The sequence below is a fragment of the Harpegnathos saltator genome, unplaced genomic scaffold (assembly GCF_003227715.2).
Source record: "Harpegnathos saltator strain DR-91 unplaced genomic scaffold, Hsal_v8.6 scaffold691, whole genome shotgun sequence".
Lineage (NCBI taxonomy): Eukaryota > Metazoa > Arthropoda > Insecta > Hymenoptera > Formicidae > Harpegnathos > Harpegnathos saltator.
Window position 1 is genome coordinate 50984 of NW_020230528.1, and position 23240 is coordinate 74223.

Sequence of the window (23240 nt, forward strand, 5' to 3'; positions counted from 1 at the left end):
AGTGTCATCTTGGAACCGGCGCGGCGGCGGCGGCGGATGAGACAACGAGCGCGAGATCGGGGACAGTCACAGTGACGAGTCTTAAATCTCGACGAGTGTTACGAGCGCGACGACACGCGGAACGCTCGACACGGGCGACGCCGGATTACCGCGGCCCGTCCGCGCCGCGCAGCTTACGACCCGCGATTACGTGACAGCAGTTTATCGCGGGACGATCGTCCGCGAGCGATTACGTGTGTAACCGCCGCGGTAAACCCGCCACGGGGCACGCCTCCCCGCTCTCCATCCCCCGGCGATCTGGTCTCCGAACTGAATTGTCGCTTCTGAGAAGCCTGTCTGAGGACAAGCCGGCTTCACGATAGGTCGGATCTTCCGATATAGCGCACGATAACGGAGGCTGCTGAGCGATTGGAGAGCGGTGCACATTGCGATAAATGCTGAGTTCGAGGGGTTAATCCGCTGGCGCATTCATTAGATCGCGCCTGTCTGGCATTGAAGTCTCTCGCTCGAGAGTCTCGGCCTGTTCCAGAGGACGTCGAGAAATCGCCGACTAGAAATCTCAGCGCCGCTTGCTCTCTGTCGTCGGATTAACAATGTTGCCGCGATTGTTGCCAGCCGCGAGCGGAACATCTGTTCGCTCTCGGCTCGACGAGGGGAAGTCCGAGAGTATCTCTCTTCGATCTCGATGAGCCTTGAATCTCTTTCCTCCTCTTCTTGCTCATTATTCGCAGAAATCTGCACTTCGCTTCGGTACGACAGATCGTTCCTCATTTTATACTTTTTCTTGATAATGCACGTTTACAATGACACAAGAGATGCAGCCGAAAGAGGGAAAAATAAATATAAAAATCATAAATTTCTATAAGCAACTCCTCACGCACTTCGGGGACTCGAAATAATCTCCCGAATTTTTAATTTCACATATCAGGCAACCAGGCAACCAGTTTGTGTATGCTCTAATACATGCAAAACTTTAATAATTAATTTCCTAACTTAACGTTAACTTATTTTAAATTATTAAATTACTTAAATAACTTTAGATAACTAATTTTACGAGTTTTTTGCACGAGTTTTACGACATTCGACAGACTTTGCTGCACATTAAAATTTTTTGAAAACTTCATACTTCTCAGAATGCCCTCAATTCTTGCTTTTCTGCTTTGAAACTTTGCTTCCGTAAAGATCAAAATCGAGAAGGACTTCAAGTCGACCGCGCGCAACGACATTATTTTCTCGAGTCGCACGTTCCAGACCTTCGATAAACTAGACTGAGAACTTGCATTGGTTTTCATGTATAAAAGTGACCTTCATGTAAAACATAAAACGCGCACATGCGCATTGCAAGATCCCGTTGGTATTCTAGGGCCGGTATTTATAGTTAGGTCTTATATTTAAGACTGCCTTAAGTTCATTTTCAGATACCCTGTAACCAATGAAATAATTTATACAGCATCTGAAGATGAACTTAAGACGGTCTTAAAAGTTTAAGATCCGACTATAAATACCGGCCTATGGCTACATTCCGATATTCACTGCCAGCACTAATGTAGTATAGTGACATATATATAGTATATGTATATGTATAGTAGTAGTATATGTGACATAAACTATATATTTTCAATATTGGCAGTGAATATCGGAACGCAACCTATATATATACATAAATATATTGAATAAACATTGAATGTGTCATTGAATGTGACATTGCAAGAGGAAATATTAAATGGATAAATATTAACATCTGGACTAAAAATGTGCATGCGCGAGATTTTAATACATACTTTTACGGAACGTGTTAAAGAGACCAGTTATCGATCTAATGCAGCGTTTTTCAATCGGTGTGCCGTGAGAGAGGATCTAAGGTGTGTCGCGAAAATTTTCAAAGATCATTAGTTAAATTATTTTTGAAAGCAATTCAAAGCACAATAAGTATATACACCCAAATTAAAACCTTTTTAAATTGATTATACGAATATATCATTGTTATAATAAATAAACACCGGCTTATTTCTAAAGTGGACGGGGTGCAGTTTTTCTTACAAATTATAATAAATTGTTTGATCTTATTTTTTGGCCGTGATGGTCACATTTTGTTTGTGTTAATGAATAAATAAAAAAAGATATAAATTTTTTAAACTTTTTTTTAATCATCATAATTTAAGTGTGCCTCGAAAATTGAACTATAGGTTCAAATATGCCGTGAGATAAAAAAGGTTGAAGAACACTGGTCTAGTGTATAATATACTACTGTGATCAAAAAATAAGGTGAATTTTTCATTTAAACTTCGCGGGTACTATAAAATCATGAAATTATTTTTTTGTGGGTTGGTAGCACTGTCTTTGACATCTATGCAGAGTTTCATGTCAATATATTCAATTGCTGCAAAGTTATACGTGTTTTTATAAACATACAAAAGTAAGTTTTTCGATTTTTACTATGTCTGATTTTGTTGAGCAAAGAATTTGCATTAAATTTTGTTTGCGGAATGAATATTCTGCCGCGGAAACGTTGAGGATGTTGCAGAAGGCCTTTGGTGATAAGGCTACGTCGCAAAAACATGTTTACAAGTGGTACAAAGACTTCAAAGAAGGCCGAAAACGAGTTCAAGACGAACAGCACCCCGGACGACCATCAACATCTACCGATGAAAGCCACGTCAAGGAAATCAAACTGTTAACAAGGAATATTATTTGAGTGTTATGCGTCGTTTGCGTGAAGCTATTCGCCTCAAGAGGCCAGAATTATGGGCAGACAATTCTTGGTTTTTGCACCACGATAATGTACCGTCCCACACTGCATTGGTTCTTCGAGAACATTTTGCCAAAAATTCGACTCATATCGTTCCACAACCACCGTATTCGCCTGATTTAGCACCGTGCGACTTCTGGCTATTCAACAAACTCAAAAGACCGCTCCGGGGACATCGTTTTGACTCGATTGAGGAGATAAAAGCCGAATCGAAGAAAGTATTGAAGGCCATCCCGGAAAAAGACTTCTCTGACTGTTTCAAGGATTGGAAAAACCTTGGCATAAGTGCATTGTGTTGGACGGGGAGTACTTTGAAGACGATGAAATTGATTTGGAAGAATAAATAAAGATTTTTCATTTTATAAACAAATTCATCTTATTTTTTGATCACAGTAGTAGAAGTCTGTGTTCGAGACATTTGCCTCGCGATCGTAAACGCCGCGCTATAAGTAGGTACGGACGCGCTGCGTCGGGCGCGCTACAGAGCACCGCGTTTGCAAGCGGACCAGACGCAAGGCCTTTACGACTACTTGCAGCATCAGACTCGTACCCTCCGGCATCGTCCCCGTTGACCGAAAGAACGCGCTGATTTATCGATCCATACGGGAAATGAGACGCCGGGACGGCGGGAAGAGGAGATGGAGAAGGGAAGGAGGAGGGGAAAGAAAAGAAGAAGGAAAAGAGAAGACCGGTTCACATCCGCGCGTAAAGCCACGCAGCGAAAGCGTGGCACGACGATGACACCACGATAACGCTTAATGACGTCCCCGCCAATCTTTTTGACCCGTTGCGTTCCACGTAGAAGCAAGCTTCGCTTTGATAGACGAACAGGATTACACGTATGTGTAATCGCGCGTGTACGGCGACGTGAACGGAAAGAATCATCCAGCTGTCCTGATTGCGGAATCGGTATATCCTCGCGCAAGCATTAGTCGGTTCCCTCAACAACGGTACCGTGGAGATTTAGAAGAAGCGTATCTCGCTTCACTTGCAACTTGTTATCAATCGCTTCTCGACGATCGAGTCCCTCCGCAAGCCAAACATCACGCGCTCCTGTGAGTCTAACGAAATCTACCGCTTTGTCGTTTTCGCGAGCGGTTCTCCTTGTCCGATGCGTTGATTCGCATGAGTCTCGTCGTGTTGCGAACCAACACGTATTTGCCCCGACCCATCGTCCGGATGAAAGACGACCGGTGCGCTTCGCTGTTCACTATTCCCTGCGCATTCCACGTTGCAGAAACGTGAGAATAGATATATCAATGTCCCATGGAACAGCATCAATAAATAAGCGCACGTGTGTCCACCTTCTGTCTTCCAGCGCAGACTTGTTTCTGTCTTTCTCTCTTCAATCTTCTCGTGTTAATCTTCGTCCCCCGATGGACCTACGTTCTGCATGTTTTTCGCTTGGAACGAGAACACGGCTTCCAAACTGGCTTTTTCGCGCCAGCATTGACGCGCAAGACCTTCTCGAGGTTTTCGCCCGGAAACCTGATTTCTCAAACGGAATTTCGAATTCACCTCGCTCCGAGTCAATTAAACACGAAACACGATGCAGCCCGAGCACAACATCCGCCCGGTATGATCCGGTGTGAGAATAATTAACGGACATGAACAGGAGCTTCGTGGGTGCTCAAGGTCTGGTGAAGATGGCTCTGGATCAATATATGGAGATCCTCACGACGGCCTCGGACCCACGTGTCAATGATTGGCCGCTCATGGACTCGCCCGTGCCGACCATCCTCATCGTGCTCCTCTACCTGTACCTCGTCGTCATATTCGGTCCGCGTATGATGGTCAACAGAAAGCCGTACAAACTGAGAGTAGTTCTGGTGGTGTACAATGCGTTCCAGGTGGTCTTCTCGGTGGGGATGCTATACGAGGTGAGAGAAAAGAGCTTGTGTGTGTCGTCAAGAGCTGCGAAAAGCAATCACGCGCAAAAGTTTTGATCTCTTTTTTAGCCCTCTAATGTAATTATTTTCCCGCTATTTTCTGCTTTTGTAAGGTTAGTACTTTGAACTTCCTTAAACGCTATTTATATTATGAGTCATTGGTGCACATAACCTTTCGCATCCCTTTGCTGCGAATATTTGGCCACTGATGTAGAAGGCTATCCAAGGGCCGCTCACGAATGTCTGCGCTTAAGATTGTCATGTATAATCGACTTTTTATCACCAATGACAAAAGATCTCTGGCAAAAGATCTTTTCTGTGCTGTCCGGAAAGTAATATAACGCACATACTCAGCCGGTGAATTTGCAACAATTCATGCGGCACCTATTATCCGAGCTTTTGAATTTTTTCCATTTCATGCAATCGCCTTGAAGCTGTTGCTTGGTCAACTCCGAGCTGTTCTGCAAGTTTTACTTGCGTTTGAGATGGGTTTTCATTCAACAATGCTTCCAAATTGTCGGCCTCAAGCTTTCGTGGCGTTGCAAGGCGCGAACGATCATTCACGTCAAAATCGTTTATAAAGCGACGAAATCAATATTGACACATATCGCGCAATACGATATTTTCCCCAAGAACAGAGCAAATGGATTCATATGCTCTAGCAGCACTTTTTTCTCGCTCGAATATAAAGCTTTTCATTGTTCATTGTATTAACTGTCATTTTTAAAGTTATATACATCAATGAATTGTAATAAATTATAGTAAATAGCATTTTAGAAAGTTTAAATGGATTTACATGCTTTAGCAATACTTTCTTCGCTGGAATTTATATCGAATGTAGTGTCGAGAATAAACTTTTTCGTCGCTCATTATATCAACCGTTATTTTTTAAGGTTATGTACATCAATGAATAATGAAATGTTTTAGAAAGTTCAAATGGATTCACATGCTTTAGCAGCATTCATTCCTCCCTGGAATTCATATCGAGAGCAGTGTCGAATATAAAGCTTTCCATTGCTCATTATTTTTAAAGTTATATGCACCAATAAATCATAACGAACAGCGTTCATTGTGAATGTTGTTTCTAGAAAGTTCAAATGAAGTCACATGCTTTAGCAGCATTTTTTCCTTGCTGGAATTCATATCGAGTGCAGTATCAAATATAAACTTTTCTTTCGCTCATTATATCAATTATTATTTTTAAGGTTGTATAACCAATGAATTATAATGAACGGCGTTCTAGAAATTTTTCAATACTAACCTGACGAAAACACAAAACGGCGGCAAAATATTCAATTTAAAATAATTACATTATAGGGCTGAGAAAAAGGACAAAGACTTTTGCATACATCTAGTAAAACTGACTAACGGTAAGTTCGCGATCGCGAGTTCAAGCACCGAGAACAACCCGTGCAGTCGTCGAATAAATAACAGAGTACGAGATGACAATCGGGATAGAATCGGGCCAGCAGATACCTCGATAGGAAGCGTGCGAGTTGGAAAACGTGTAATTTGCAAAAGAGCAACCCCCTTGGGCAGGAAAAACTCGCGGAGAGAACGTAAGAGCGAAGAGAGAAAATGGCTAGGAGAAAGGAAGAGAGAAAGAGAATGCGCGCGCACGTGTGCGCGAGTTGCGTGTACATGCTCGTGAGAGTTCGTACGACCTCCCGAGGGTCACCCTTGACTTTCGCGTCTTCTTATGGCCATCGTTAGACTCGCTGTGGTGTAAAATGTGCGGCGCGCGAAGTTCATGAGCATCGGCGGCAATCCGCCGGTATCCGCGCGTGGATTTGCTTAGCGATCGAAGCCGGTCGAGCGGCTTTTCCCTTGCGAGTGAAATGGGTTACGATGTAAGTGTGCCGTCCGTGAGTACATCTACGGACATCGAGAAGGAAAGGATCGTTGCTCGCGGAGAGGAGCAGCGGTATATCGCGACGCGCTATCGAAGCTGATGAAGATGCCGAACGAGCGAGCGATCCTCGTTCGCGTGAGATTAGCGTGACCAACAAAATGTGACGGTGAAAGGAGATGAATAGAATATCTCGCGTAATCATTGACAAAGATCGAAGAGGAAACTACGGCCTGGAAATCCCTTGTGTCGCGCCACGAAATTATGGATTTTGCCATACGCGCTAATCATGCGCGTGATCGTGTAACGTGTGATCGTTTTCAGCCTAAGACACGGCTTAATTAGGCCGCTTTCGCGGGCCCATGCTCGGGCGAGCGTGTTATGTGTGACAGCGTCTTTATCGAATCAATAAGGTTTGCGGTCGATAATTACGCTGAGCATCGTAATTAGTGAATGCCCAATTTGTGACAAGTGCACTCTCCCTCCTTCCCCCTCTAACTCGCCATTTTCCTTATAAATAAATTCGTGAATAGTCACCCTAAACATACATTCCTGCTCTAAATTTTATATAGGGTGTCCGGTATCTTTTGGAAACAAAAAATTGTGAAGATTAATTAGATGAAAAGTCAAGAAGAAAAGTCAAGTTCTATTTTGCAAAAATCGCAATAGTTATTAAATTATTAATGATAGAAAATGATCACATCTAGAAGCTCTTTTAATTGATAATTGAAAATACTTGAAAATTTATTTATTTATCTGCGAAAATTTATTTATTTATTTATAGAGTATTTATTTGCAAAATGGTAAAGGATTTTTTTGTTCAGAATGACCTAACCTACAATTATATGATGACTATTGTGCCTAACGACAAGTTCAAGATTCAGGGTTCAAAGTTCAATATATTTACATATCTATCTAGGCACAATATCCGTCATATAATTGTAGGTTAGATTACTCTGAACAAAAAATGTTTCCATTACCATTTTGCAAATAAGTACGCAAATTTTAAAGTCATCAATTAGAAGAGTCTCTAGATATCATTTTCAATCGTTAACAACTTAAAAATTGCGATTTTTGCAAAAATGGTACTTGACTTTTCTTCGCAGTTGATCTGATTAATCTTCATAATTTTTCGTTTCCAAAAGATCCCGGACACCTTGTATATTATCAATTATAAAATTCGGATAAAGCTAAAAGCTGTGACAAATGCTGGAACGTTACAATTGTAAGCGCGCTGACAACGACGACAATTTAGATTGCCACTCGCCGACATTTTACCACAAGTTAATAGTCAACGTTGGATGTCTGTTGGATCTGTGGGATTATCCTTTAATTTCTTCGAAACTAAACTCTCGACGGAAGAAATCAAATTAAACTGTCATATATAAATCGAATATTACAAATAAATGAAGATCTAACTACGACTTGAAAAGACGCAATGTAGCTTAACACGCGAATTATTAATGTATTAATTTTTCTTCACGACGAAATTACTCGGTCGTTAATTGGGAATTCACCTCAAGATTTGCATAACCGGTCAGAGAGTATCACTAAATACATTCGCCGATCCTGCCTTGACGAGCGGTCACGTGCTCGTCAGTAATTGAACGAGCGGTCGCGTGATTATTTCGATGCAGGATTGCACAATCTCTGCGGTCGAGAATGGTTAATTAAGCATAAGAAGCGAAAGAAGAAATGTCTGCTTGCGTGCGTCGACTTAATTCCACGCGACATTTGAATCGTTGCCTCTTCATCCACTTTTCGAAGGTCGCCTTCGCAAGGTTTAACAAAATCTCGACGACTCGCCCTGCACATGCAGCAATTTTCAGACCGCGTTAATGCGTTTGCCGTCGCGAATTCACGATTCGGGTCACTTGCGCCACCGTAGCAAGTCTTTCCGCCCGCTGGAAAATGAAAAGCCGCGCGAAAATGCCGGTCGACTCGCACGATCTCGGGGAGGGACGCGAAGACTGAACGAATTGATCGAAGCGACTACGTTAGATTTGCGCGTAAACTCCGCGTAATGCTTCGAACTAGTTTTCTCGCTACAAACACACAAGCGAGACGCAGCTTAATCGCAACAACGTAACAACTATAACATAACGGCAGTATAATAGCCGAAATCTCCCGCCGTATCTTAGGCGCGCATGCGCGCTACAATTTGCCGGTAATTTTGAGCTTGGATCTCAGATTTTCAACAATCCCGGCGGTGGAACGCAGCGTGGATAATTACACGCATTGCTAAATTTTTCGCCGAAACGCCGTCGGGCGTGCGTTACGCCAGGCGAAATACGCGGCGCGAGATTGATTATGTATTCCGAATATGTCTGCCGAGGTGTCTGTCGATACATTTCGTGCTATATTTATAAATAGAGACGAAGAGGACTACTCGAGAAAAATCGCACTCGGAGTCCACGTGAGATGTAAATTGGCGAAACCGGCCGGTTACATATACTCGCTCCGCTCTGACAGATGTACGATCTCGCTTCTTAACCTTGACCTACTCGCCGCGAACCGCCTCTAATAAAGCCAAGCGGGTTTAGAGTCTCCCGAGCGGCGTTGAGCAAACACACACGCGTGCATGCGCACGTACACACACACACACACACACACACACACACACACACACACACACACACACACACACACACACACACACACACGCACGCACGCACGCACGCACGCACGCACGCACGCACGCACGCACGCACGCACGCACGCACACACACACACACACACACACACACACACACACACACACACACACACACACACACACATACACGGGATCGGCCGCTTTCGAAATTGCAGCGGTGCAGCGTAAATACTAGTTTCACGAAAAACAGCGACGCGTTGCTGCAATGCAGCGAGCCGACGGTTGTTAGCTAATAATAATTGATCGATCAGCTAGATCAGCCTGTATTCGCACCCGAACGGGCAACGGAACGTAATCGCAGGAAATACGAAGATTGTGGTTACCGGAGCTAGCCCGATGCTCATTGCCCAATCGCGATCCGCCGACTCGCGTTTCGTTTGCGGAGCACTCGCGAGAGAGAGAGAGAGAGAGAGAGAGAGACGTCCTGTTTCCACAACTTTCCACAAAGTGCCGAGCCTCGTTCGCCGCGCTTCGATATGCCATCGTATACGCGTATAAGATCAGTACGACGATAACGAGCTATCGTGCCGTAGGTCAGGTAAGAAGCGAATCTTCATACGCGATGAGATGGATAATGAATGGCTGCATCCTTCGCTGCGCATCGCCGCGCGAAAGTTCACCTCGCAGACGCGACGGCCGACCGCAGCCTCTTACCTTTCTGCTTCTAGAGAGTCGGCCGCGCTTTTTGCAGAAATAAAATGGAGCAGATTCTTCAGACGGTTCCACCAGTCGCTGCACACGTCGCTGTTTCGGTCGTACTTTCCTCTTTCTTTCTCTCAAAGTCCGCGCGCTATTATGGCGACTGTTTTCCGCGCACCAGAGGCGAGCCAAATTAAACGGGCGTGAATTAAGCGCGCCATCGGGTGTGATTAATGAGGCGATGAAAAACGCACAACTCGCACAAACTCGCGCAAGCAGAGAGAAACCTGCTCGAGTATCGCTCGACTTTGTACGGAATGTATCATTATGATAATCTATCACGTGACTGCTGTAAAATATTTTATTGACGTACAGCGATCGCCTTGCGGAAGTAGAAATTTCGCTGGAAAATCGCTATCGAGATTTTCAAATGATTCTTCCAATCTCTCGCGCGATTACACGTCCGAAAAATTTATATTCTTATATTAATGTTCTCTTTTTATGTTCTTTCAGCACTTAATGTCCGGCTGGCTGTTGGACTACAGCTACAAGTGTCAACCGGTCGACTACTCCCACAACCCGTCCGCCGTAAGGATGGCGAACCTTTGCTGGTGGTATTTCATCAGCAAGTTCACGGAATTCGCCGATACGGTACGGCTCCACAATCAAATCCCGCATAACATGTGCATAATTCGCGAAATGCAACCGGGACGTCAGGTCATCTTCGGAGGAAAAGCCGACGAGAAAACTGTTGGCCAAACGAAGCGGCGCGCATTGAAACACACGCCGGGAATTGCAAAGACAAAGAAAGCGTTATACACCGCGCGTGACTTGGACTAACAACGTCGATCGTATACCGAGATTATTATCTCGCTGCGAAGAATTAATATTATCTCACTCCTAGGAGCAATTTCTTTTTTCATTTCTTATGAAACGGTGTTTCGAAAATAAGAGAGGAAAGTAGGGAACGGTATTGTGTGCTGTGGAGCGTCGTTTATGCGGAACGAGTATGAAATCGGCTATCCGGCCGATTTCTCCCGGCAGGTCTTATCACTTTATAACCGCGGTTCGAGAGGACAATGAAGCATCGTCCCGACCGACGTACCTACGGTATCCTTATTTTGCATTTACTTTCGGCCGCGAGCGAGAAAGATTATCTATGTAAAAAGCCCCAAGTTCAGCCCGATTATACTGAACACCTGAACGCACGCGTGTACAGTTAATAAACAGCTTGACAGCTACCGGGAAATGACTGAAACAAAGAAAAGGAGAGAAAAAGGACGCGAGACAAATGGCTGGTCACTTTGTGAGAGGCGGATAATCGCGTACAAATATTCGTATCCCTACTCGCGGCGTAATAACCCTTAAGCAATCGTTCCCATTAGCGCGCGCGGGTACTACCACCGAATCGCTATCGAGCACGCAATCCGGCCAGCCGGATTAAAGAAGCAGTTAAGATTTAATCAACCGATCGCCGCGCTCGCCTGCTGACTATCCCGTCGAAAAAGCCAGCGATTCGCAAATTGGACTCGTTCACCTATCCCCGTCGCGAAGGGTGAAAGTGTGATGGACTCCCTATGATGGACGTCTTTCGACAGCGCGCTCGCACGAAATTTGGTGAAACGTCCGAATCATCCGACTCGTTGCTCAATTTCGACACTTGACTGGTGATTACCTCGGAAAAAATTATCTGATTAATGAGCGTGTTGCAATGGCAATGCAACAATACGAGGCACTCTCGGACGATCAAGTCGTTTCCGCCGGTTACTCGCAGATCGTCAGCTATCCTTAAAAATCCGAGAATCGAAGGAGGAACAACGCAATATCGTCTCTCCATTGACGAACGATCGTCTTTCGACCTTTGAAACGACCTGTAGCCTCGGAGACACTGACGACAGACACGTGTTCTGTTTCTCTCTCTCTCTCTCTCTCTCTCTCTCTCTCTCTCTCTCTCTCTCTCTCTCTCTCTCTCTCTCTCTCTCTCTCTCTCTCTCTCTCTCTCTCTCTCTCTCTCTCTCTCTCACTCTCTCACTCTCTCACTCTCTCACTCTCTCACTCTCTCACTCTCTCACTCTCTCACTCTCTCACTCTCTCACTCTCTCACTCTCTCACTCTCTCACTCTCTCACTCTCTCACTCTCTCACTCTCTCACTCTCTCACTCTCTCACTCTCTCACTCTCTCACTCTCTCACTCTCTCACTCTCTCACTCTCTCACTCTCTCACTCTCTCACTCTCTCACTCTCTCACTCTCTCACTCTCTCACTCTCTCACTCTCTCACTCTCTCACTCTCTCACTCTCTCACTCTCTCACTCTCTCACTCTCTCACTCTCTCACTCTCTCACTCTCTCACTCTCTCACTCTCTCACTCTCTCACTCTCTCACTCTCTCTCTCTCTCTCTCTCTCTCTCTCTCTCTCTCTCTCTCTCTCTCTCTCTCTCTCCTCTCTCTCTCTCTCTCTCCTCTTCTCTCTCTCTCTCTCTCTCTCTCTCTCTCTCTCTCTCTCTCTCTCTCTCTCTCTCTCTCTCTCTCTCTCTCTCTCTCTCTCTCTCTCTCTCTCTCTCTCTCTCTCTCTCTCTCTCCTCTCTTCTCTCTCTCTCTCTCTCTCTCTCTCTCTTTCTTCTTTCATATTCCCTCCCTTCTCCAGTGCGAATGTTAATTCCACTTGCAGTTTTTGCGACGGATATTTCAAGTCAGCGCGCCTCGTCGCGCGTAATTAACATTATCTGCGATTCAAAGCCGTCCAACTGACCCAAAGGTCGCGGTAAGCGAAGTGTATCCGCTCCTATGCAAATCGCGGGTCGTCGTATTTAGATGCGATCTAAGCGGCAGGAAGTTACGAGATCTCGAGGAATACGTTGTGACACGATTACTCATCGAAATTTCAGATATTCTTCGTGTTGCGCAAAAAAGACAGCCAAGTGACGTTCCTGCACTTATACCATCACTCGCTGACCCCCCTGGAGACGTGGATCTGCGTGAAGTTCATTCCGGGCGGCCATGGCACCCTCGGCAACCTTATAAACAACGCGGTGCATGTGGTCATGTACGCGTACTACATGTTGGCGGCCATGGGCCCGGAGTATCAGAAGTATTTGTGGTGGAAGAAACATCTGACTACGTTGCAACTGGTGAGTGCAAGCTGTTCCAGCCGATCTCTCCAAGTTCCAACCGAGTCAGTCCTTAAAAGTTCCCATAAGTGAAATTTCATTTCGTATGAATTTTCCATCTTATTAAAAAACGTGACCTCACTTACAGTGGTATTTGATGGTTGTTCTTAAGGAGATCAAGAATCTCTCTTCCCTAAATTGATTAATTAATCGGCCAAGTCGCGGATCTCGCGTATATTCGACATGAATCGCGAGGGAGATTTTCGTTGAAAGAGAATAAATTGAATTCAATAAATACGTAAATACATTATATTAAATGGCAAAAGAAATTTAATCGAATCAAATGAAGGAAATTAAATTGATTAAATTTGTTTAGAAATAAAAAAGTTGACGATAGAGGCGAATTAAAAGCATAAATCAATAGTCAGAAGACGCGAAAGCAAAGAGGTAACAAAGAGAGGAATCGACACCGTGCCCTCTAGAATCCGCGTCGGCTAACCTTCGGCTTAACCTTCGGCTATCGTCATTAACGCTTTGCACATGGACGACGGAATATTCCGTGTTCAGAATATTGCAAATACGATTCAGATTCCGATGATGAATCCGGTTCGTAGATTGATAATGCCGACTTTTCGTCTGAAATTGACAATCCTCCAGAGTTGTGGAGGCATCAAAAACAAAGAAAAAACGCACAACAAAACGAAGCAAAAGCGGAATTTTCCGCCGCTCGCAGATGAGTGTTCTAAAAATAAGTACGAAATATTAATTAACGCGTATAAAGTGAATTGTGAGAAGAATTGCGAGAGAAAAGAGAAGAGGAAGGGATGGCGAAGCTCCGACGAGTCTCGCGTTGCGCGGCACATATTATTTGTTTGTCCGATGGCTTGACTCGGCGTCGTCGACAGCCAATTCCTCTATCTCGCACAATCTGTTGCGTACGCTGAAAAAAAACGCGCGCTCGATCGCGAGAGCGGGATTATACGCAAAAATGCACACGTGATCTGACGTTTCCGAGGCACGGCGGGCGAGCGTACGGTAGCGCAGCGTATGTAATTTTTCCCGCGTGCGGATCAAACCGATTCGTGATACCTTCTTCTTGCACAACTCACGAGTTTCACGTCGAGCGGATAGTAGTCCCGCGCTGATGAAAGTGAACGGGTAGGCACTACTGACCTACTGCGCGCGGTTTAAAGGGTGCACATCGGTAGCGCGCGCGAGATATGCTAATTGCTTACCGAGCCATGTAGAATGCATTTCCTCTCGTCTCTCTTCCGAGGGCGCTTTATGTCTCGCCCTTTTAACCGCAACCCTTTCCACTCGCTCTCCCTTAAGGGTGCTTCACACGCTGCTGCCTTCACTCGCTTTGAACAAGCCTCTTAATTCGTCGGCGAATTCGCTGGTAAAATCCTCCAAATGCTTTTTATTTTTAAGTCGGGCGTGTTCAGCTTTGTGTGGCAGCGGCCACTAGACGCCGGCGGATAAAAATCTCAAGTGTCCGGAAGATTTTTTTCACTAGAGAATTCTAAATTTTAGACGCCAGCGAATAAAAATCTAGGAGAAGTCACCGGCGAGTTTTCGCTGGCGAATTAAGAAGCTTACCTAAAGCGAATAAAAGCAGCCCCGTATAAATCATCCTTTACCGAAACGTTGAAACTAATTATTCCCTTGAGACAAGAATTAGGTAAAGGAGTATCGATTACCAAGTGGCACGCTTAAACACATACATTATCGCCTTGGCGGGAAGGAATTAAAAAAGAAGTCCGACCAGCAATTTTCCAAGATCGGTGTCGCTCATAAATAGTCAAAGTCGAAGCGACTCACACTGTGTTTTTCATTAATCACCGATTTCTTCTTTCTCTCTCCCCTCCTCCTCCCTTTCTCTCTCTTTATACACTAGCTTTTATAGTCCAGTCTTTCCTAAACAGGTTTCGCCGGGGCATTAGCATTTCTCATTACCACACGCTCGCGGTGGCTTTAAATCGATCACGCGATCTTCTTTCGTCGTATGCTACATTGTGGCCTACAATGCGCGGATGAGCTTGCGAGAATACGACTCGCTTCTGTATAAGTTCCGCGGCTGGAACACGCGACGTCCAAGTCGCAAGTCACAAAGGAAAAAGCCAATTAAAGTCACCCAATTTGATATGATAAATAGTTCACCGGAGAAACCGAATTCCGTCGCGCGCGAACGCGAAATCTCCGCTTGGCACAGTAGGACGAGAAAAATGTGCGTGTATATATTGAGTTGTTCGATAAGTTCGATAAGCAACAAGCTAAAATTATTACAGCCTAACATAGCTTTGCACAACATCATATCGACTGTTTCCTCGGTTATCGGCGGATTATCGGAAGAAAAACGAAAGGAGAGAAAAATATCAAGCTGCGAGCTGCTTTCACAAAAATCTCCACCGAGCTGATCGGACAACTAACAGTGAAGTGAATTTTCGCGGCGCCGAAACGGCGAACGGAAATAACAAGGTGAAGGAATGTCGAACCCCGTCAGCGCGTTGCGTCGAAACGTCGACCGACGGAAACCCCGTTCATGCCCGGTTCTCTCGGCGAAACGCGCCTACGCTATCGCCGAAATCAATTTTCCACCTAGAAAGGTGGAACGCGCGGGAAAGATCTAGTCCTTTCCAGCGGCGACGGCGGGGTGACCGCGCCGCCGCCAGAACGGACCCGCGATCGCCCGCGAATTCTGGGCCATCGTTGGTACCTCGACAGATTGGCCGGTTTCGGTCTCACTAGCTGGGCAAAATTTCATACATCAAGCGCATGGTAGGGGTGAGGGAAAGTGAAAAGTACAACGTTGGGCAATTCTCGACTGACTCGCTTTAGCCGGCCGGACTTAGCCGGCCACGTTAGTGGTGGCGCAACAATTTGGCATTCCGCTATGCCATACGGTGTACACCGCGTGTACACTACCCCACCATCGCTATCGTCATCGTCGTCACCACCAACGCCGCAATCATCACCACCCCGCGCCGTCGCCGCCGCCGCCGTCGCCGCCGCCGTCGCCATCGCCGTCCTCGCAACCGGCGTCGCGAAGTATCGGCCAACCGGCCGCATACCTGCGAAGCCTCACCTATATGTGCTTACCTATCCCAGTTGATCTCGCAAGACGCATTGATTCGTTACGTACCGCGCACCTGTGTACGTACGTCCGGCAGGACAGGTGAACAAACCGCCTCGCTTTTGTCCGCTCGCCAGTCCGTGCGACGCGTCAGGCATTCGCGAGGGGTTCAGAACGGAGACGCGAGGACATTCGTACTTAAGGAAGGAGAAGAAGGGGAAAATGGCACGATGGAAGTGTCGCCGCGGTGAGGTCGCGCGTTTCCAAACGAACGACGGATATCCTGCAGATGCACGCGCATTTTCCGATGAAAATTTTTCGATTACGAATTATCTCCCGCGACGTCGCGCTCGAATGAATCCGATGCGAGAGTCGTTTAACATTTAAGTAAGCGACAATTGACAAGTATTGCTTGCGCTTTGAGAGGTCCCGCATACGAACAGCGCGATGCACCGATTGCGAATCTCAAATTAACACTGCGATCGAACAGCAATCTAACCTAACCTCGTCGTCACGGAGTCCGTGGCATTTAGTTTCGCAAGTAATTAAATTAGTCGATTAATAGAGGCCTAATTGCACTAATACATCGATAACATTTGCAAAACTCGTTGAACAGTTTCGCCGCCGGACAGCGGAGCGAAATTTCCAGATTTACGAAGTTCGTACAAACATGGCCGACCATATTAAGTTTGCCTCAAAAAATCCCGATACACCGAATCCAAATTTGCATATCACTTCGGAGAAGTGAAATATTTCCACTAAAAACTAATTAACTAACACGTAAAAACCAACACGTTCGAAATGTAAGAATTTAGGCCGGTGTTCATAGTCAGGTCTTGTAGTTAAGACTGTCTTAAGTTCACTTTCAGATACCCCGCAGTCAATGAAATAATTCGTACAGCATCTGAAGATGAACTTAAGACGGTCTTAAATATAAAATCCGACTATGAATACCGGCTTTAATGTCCTGTCAATTCTCTCTGCATGGTACTGCTCATGCCTGTGAGTTTATTACGCAGAGACGGAGAAAATTAAGACACAGCCGGCTTGATAATCGCGTAGATCGAGCATTAAACCATTGAAATACGCAAGCAGTTTTTCGCAATTCCGCCACCAATGAGATAGGACTTTCGCCGCGAATTTCGATGTCTCGCCCCACTGTGCGCCGCGTTTGCCCGCAAGACACGACCGTTCGCAGCAAGCGAATTTAACTTCACATACTTCGAGCGGGGGAAGGGGGCAAATTAAACTATGCAGCCGCGCCAGATACGACTCGGCGAGAATTTGGGCGTGAAAAACGCATAGTCGCGAAACGAACCGGTTGCGGAGAGCAACACATTTCTGCTACCAATGTTTTTGTTCATTCCACATTACGAGTTAATCTCCCTCGCGTGCGCGTTTCGGCCCCCTCCTTCAGCCCCGTTCGCCCAATCACGGCGACCGAAGTCTGTTCCGAAATCGGTTTTGGAAACTCTAGTTTTAATTATAAGGTTGCTAGGCCTTAAACTAACTCAGATACGTTTCCGTAATTGATCAGCTGATAACGCTTAGGAGTTCATAGTCATGTAATACTTCTGCTTACAAACTTGATTTTAGCTATTAATTTTGTAATATCAGATAGAGAAGATAGATTTTTCTTTTTTATTACTTATTACCTTGACAATTGATCAGCCGATCAATTACGGAACGTAGGTTAGTTTATCGGAATTACGGAATCTAGATTAGTTTAAGGTCTACCAACCTTAGAACTAAAACTAAAATTTCTGAAACAAATTTTGGAACGGGGACCTTATTCTCGAAAATTTGTGAAAAATATCGTATATGAAATATTTCATCAATGGAATAATTCAATTAGCTGAGAATCGTGATATCTAGTAATATTCATGAAATATCGTATGCGATATTTTTCAAGAATACGGACCCCAGACCCTTATTCTCGAAAATTTGTGAAAAATATCGTATGCGATATTTCATCAAGGAGGCAATTTAATTGGCTGAGAATCGTGATATCTAGTGATATTCATGAAATATCGTATGTGACATTTTTCAAGAATGCGGACCCCTTATTCTCGAAAATTTGTGAAAAATATCGTATAAGATATTTCATCAATGGGACAATTTAATTGGCTGAGAATCGTGATATCTAGTGACACTCATGAAATCTCGTATGCGACATTTTTTAATAATACGGGCCCCGGGCCCTTATTCTCGAAAATTTGTAAAAAAAATATCGTATGCGATATTTCATCAATGGGGCAATTTAATTGGCCGAGAATCGTGATATCTAGTGACACTCATGAAATCTCGTATGCGACATTTTTTAATAATACGGGCCCCGGGCCCTTATTCTCGAAAATTTGTAAAAAAAATATCGTATGCGATATTTCATCAATGGGGCAATTTAATTGGCCGAGAATCGTGATATCTAGTGACACTCATGAAATCTCGTATGCAACATTTTTCAAGAATACGGGCCCCGGGCCCTTACTCTCGAAAATTTGAAAAAAAATGTCGTATGCGATATTTCATCAATGGGGCAATTTGATTGGCATGATATTCAGTGACATTCATGAAATATCGTATGCGATATTTTTCAAGAATATGAGTCCCGGGCCTCCGTGCCTGCTGGGTTTCGAATAGTTTTCGATTCCAAGCGGCTGCGATTTTCCGTGTAACAAGTCGCTGCGTTTCGTTTCAGGTGCAATTCTTCCTGGTGTTCGTGCACAGCACGCAGGCCCTCATCTTTGACTGCGGCTACCCGAAGCTAGTGGCGGGCCTCCTGCTGTTGCACTCGACGATCTTCTTCGTGCTCTTCTCCGACTTCTACCAGCGTGCTTACCAGCGTAAGAGGAAGTTCGCGAAGCAGCTCAAGGACGAATAAAGCGCGCTCGCACGCGCGCACGAGAGAGAAGACATCGGGAAGAGGGCAATTTCATTCACCCCGACCACGCTGGATCGGAGACGCGTAATATATACGTACATGTCGCGCATGCACCCCACTTTTTATGCCGGCGATACAACCGTCGAAAGACGGCCCTGCACTCGCTTCGATTGGCATCGGCGATGATCGAGATATCGCGATCGTCGCGATACTCGCGTTGCGACATTCGACAGCGAGAGCGCGACGTTTGTTCGGCGCAAAGTGCGAAAGAGGAAGCGGTTTCTGGAAAGAGGGGAACGTTTTATCTTCGTAGCGGGCGCGTTCTACGGAGGAATGCCTTGGTCCTGCGGCGCGTGTGACGGGATTATTGAATTCGATAGTGAGAAAAGTAAAAGTACAGCACACCCGGACAAGGACCATAACCGTTCGCCTTTCGTTTGCCGGCACAATTTATTGGGTCAGTTAAAGACTTCGGTTCGGATACGTGACGTCATGTCGTGCAGCCAACGGCGCTGATGATTGTCCCGCTTGTGCACAGAAAGTATCCCTTTCCGATTCTCAAACTTATGAAATATTGCACGTAACGTTCGTGTGAGGGAAACGGACTGAACGGGTAGGCGGGTGTGACGTGCGCGCGTTGAAAAACGTGGACGTCGACGACGCAACAGAGTGAAGCTTAGCCCGACAGTCGCGACAGTCGGGTTCTCTTGCTAACCTGATATGAGGGGAATCCGTCTCCTCGTGTTCAAAGATCGGGAATTGCGAGAAACGAAATTTCCACGACGACGATGAGGGGAAACTGATGAACGAAACGGCAGAGTCAGTCGGTCAATAGGTTAATCCCCGTGTCGTATCTCTTTGTTTGTTTCGCATCCGCTTGATCGGAGAAACGTGCGCTGCTACACAGCGCGAAAGCGATGATGCAAGGAGAGAAAAAAGCGAGGAGATACACGCGGGAAATTATATCTCACGAGCCGCTGATGATAGATGGTGATAATTTCGAGTGCTCTTGCAGACGTAAATCGCACGGGCTCTCGTTACACGAATATGTTGGTACTTGCGGCCATGAGGATCGAGGTCAGACGTTTCACTGGCAGGCGCCTAAGCGCCGGAGATTGCTTCCGTAAGGAAGAATCTCCGGCGATCGTTATTCAATAGCGTTCTCGCATCGGCCGTCTGGGTGGGTTATCCCAAGTCAGGCGACAGTTTTCCACCGGAGAACCTCTTCCGGTACACTCGGCCCCTCCCCTGTCCCCGTCGGTCCCTGTCGCCCGCCGCCCGATTTTCTCGAACCGTCACGCCCTCTGTATTATCGTCTCATTTCCGATCTTCCGCTCTGATCTGGATCGGTTCTTTGTCCATTCGAACGGGTCGTTCGGTCGCGTTTGATAATTGCGACCGATTAAGCGAGATAAAACACGAGACACTGAGAAACGAGTTTTCCGTGTCGCGTAGTTTCTAATGGTCGATAAGCGCGAGGATAGATGAGAACAGGAACAAGAAGAAACGCGAGGACGCGCTTCGAAAGTCACGTCGGCCAGTAGAAAAGAAACGTACTTATATTATGGCTCTTCGTTCTCCTCCTCTTATTTTTTTCTTCTTCTTTTTTCAAGACTCCGCACGGAGAAGACAGCTTGTCTGTCGCGTTCATTCGAATGAGCTGTTTTCTCCGTGTGCACTTTTGTAAACTCGATCACGGCTCACTTATCGAGAATGATCGCGTGTGAGGTGCTCGGAATTGTAATCTCATAAGAGCCACTTCGCCTCGTCAATCTTTTGTAAAGTATAAATTCGTTGTAAATATGAAAGGTAACTGAGATCAGGCGCTCTCTCTCTCTCTCTCTCTCTCTCTCTCTCTCTCTCTCTCCCACCCCCTCCCATTCTCCCTTCCTCCCTCTCTTTGTCTTTTCTCGAAGTTTTTGCCGGTACTAGTTGGCAAAGTGTGTTTGAGATGATGAACAAAAGTACGATTTTCCTGCTCACAAGTAGGGATGAGCAATTTTCATCGATTAATCGAAAGAACCGATAGTTTTTTCTCAATTAATTAATGCTTTCAGATGATTTTATTTTTGTTGAATTAATCGATGTTTGATGATTTTTTTCAACATCAGTAACCGATTTTTATTTTTTTTTTTAAATAGAAGATTTTTGTAATATCGTCTTTCAGATACGGTAAATGAAATTTATGAACGTTAAGTCCAGATCTACAATAGATATAGTAAGCTTTAAGTCTTAAGAAATTACCACAGTTAATTATTCCTTGTAAAAGTAGATTGGGAATGGTTAATTTTTTAAGTTTACTACATTTATGGACAATATGGACATTCATGGACAATAGGGTTGTTCGGTTTTTATTGATAAGTTTCGAAACGTTGCCAAATGGCCCAATAAGAGCACTTATCTTCCTAAAATTAGTTCTCTTGGTTCACATAAAATTAGTTCACATGGAAAATACATCAAATGAGATGCCGAGTTAAAGACCTCGCACACTGACGCGATTAGCAACAAACAATAATCTAATAAGAGTTCTGTTTTAAAGAAGAAATGAAAGCTCTTTTTTCTTAAAATAGAACTGTTATTAGATATCGTTCATAACATAGTCGCGTCCAGTGTGCAAGATCCTTTAGGAGGATTTCTAGCAATACTGAGAATACCATGGGTATCATTTTATCCTTGTTTAACATTCAGTGAAAAATAAGGATTGAACAATGCCGGCTACATCTGTTGCGAATTTAAGAACGCATCCAACATGTAAGCAAGGGGAGCATCCGAATGATGTTTCCGAACGCACCCCTAGCAGTGTTCAATCTGGTGCTAACCAATTTAAATGTTTACTTTGTAAATTTAATCGATTAATCGATAAATCGATTTTTTTTCTAGAAAATAATCGGTCATTACAATATTTTTTTTATTAATCGATATTTTAAACATCGATGTATTTTCGAACATCGCCCATCCCTACTCACGAGTGTTCACTCGAGTATCCACCCCCGAAAGAGATAACGATCTGATAACGGTGAATGTCTCATAAAAATCACGTCCGAGGTAGTATCGCGGGGCTGTCGACTTTCCTGCGAGAAATCGCGCCAACAGAAAGTCTCGCCGTCGTTTTCTCGCCGGCCCCGGCGAGACTCGTGGATACACCGCAGTGCGGTACGAATGACAAGAAACTCGCGTTCATGTCAGATGCGAGGGAAAAGTGGCGGATATATGGAGAGAACGATTCGCGCGCAGCTGTGTGAACGATGCGTTTGAATCCCGACGAGGCAAGCCTGCGTCCCGGACAGCGGAAGTGTCTGAGAGGCGCCTTGGAGGTGCCTGAGAGACACCTTGTTTCTTTCTTCAGTCTTTGAAACGCACCTCAAAGACGTGTCCTAGACACTTCGCGCCGCCTGTTTTTGTACCATGTTGAGCGTAATTGTGTGAACTTACAGCGTTTACAGCGCGTCGAGGTCGCTCAGACTGTCGCACCGCGACGTGTCGTGCTTCATCGTTTTCGCGACTGCGTCCCGATCCGCCTCATCTGTCTCTTCTCTCCGCGCGATTAGGGAGGTAGATACATGATTTAATTTAATACGGAGAAACGATCAATATCCCATCGCCACTATGTCGCTTGTTGACGTCTTACCGCGCTCGTCCCTGCACGTTATTTTCTTCCCACGGGATTACGGGGTGCAGTAGGACGACGCGAATACCGGACATATGCAAAACAGGAAACCGGCGCGGACGGCGCGATGCCCGACTCGACGGCGACTCGGTGCCGTCGGAGGAGAGCCGTCGGAGAGCCGCGGCTCCGCGGCGCTCTCTACTTTATTGATTCCCTCGATGAAGCTGCGCAGCTACGAAGAGCGCGAGAGCGCGCATCCCATGCGTACATGGAGAGTCGCGCGACCGACCAACTGAGTCGGTGTATTTGATACAATCACCAGAACAATACAACGAAGAACGATAAGTTATTGCTCTCGGACGCGAGAGAGCCAGTCTCTCGCTAGAGCGAGACGTTATTTTTTACCTCCAACCTTAGGATTAGAGCGCGACCAGAGCGGCGTATCGACCAGATCGTGCGTGCGCCCTTTTGTACATACTGTGTATCTCTTCGTTTGTAATGATAAATAAAACCTTCACTATGGATCTTACGTTCTTGGGGTCTCTGCTGAGATCAAACTGCGAAATTAATTGTCCGACCTGACGCGTGGGAGGATCGTTCACGAGAGGACGATTCAGACACACAGACACGTCGGCTTCGCGCCAGATCCGTTTCGCGGAAGATTGACGTTTACTTTGTAATGTATAGCAAATTGTACATTAAATGTTTGAAAGCCAATGCAGTATCATATACACTCCTGTGACACCCGAGATACAGGGTCTGCTTTTTTCAGTTGAACTGGTGCTGCA

The 23240-nt window shown here is 45.4% G+C and overlaps 1 protein-coding gene across 1 annotated transcript; it reads left to right on the forward strand.

The window, feature by feature from the left end:
• Nucleotides 1-4343: 4343 nt before the first annotated feature.
• Nucleotides 4344-23169, forward strand: LOC105190304 (elongation of very long chain fatty acids protein AAEL008004). Its single transcript, XM_025305300.1, has 4 exons — nt 4344-4629; nt 10296-10433; nt 12670-12912; nt 18663-23169. The coding sequence occupies exons 1-4, from the start codon at nt 4357-4359 to the stop codon at nt 18843-18845; spliced, it is 837 nt and encodes a 278-aa protein (XP_025161085.1). The 5' UTR covers nt 4344-4356; the 3' UTR covers nt 18846-23169.
• Nucleotides 23170-23240: the final 71 nt, after the last annotated feature.

Coding starts and splice junctions, on each gene's coding strand:
- LOC105190304 (XM_025305300.1), top strand. CDS start 4,357: ATGAACAGGAGCTTCGTGGGTGCTCAAGGTCTGGTGAAGATGGCTCTG. Junction 10,434..12,669: donor TCACGGAATTCGCCGATACG/GTACGGCTCCAC, acceptor TCGAAATTTCAG/ATATTCTTCGTGTTGCGCAA. Junction 12,913..18,662: donor ATCTGACTACGTTGCAACTG/GTGAGTGCAAGC, acceptor GTTTCGTTTCAG/GTGCAATTCTTCCTGGTGTT.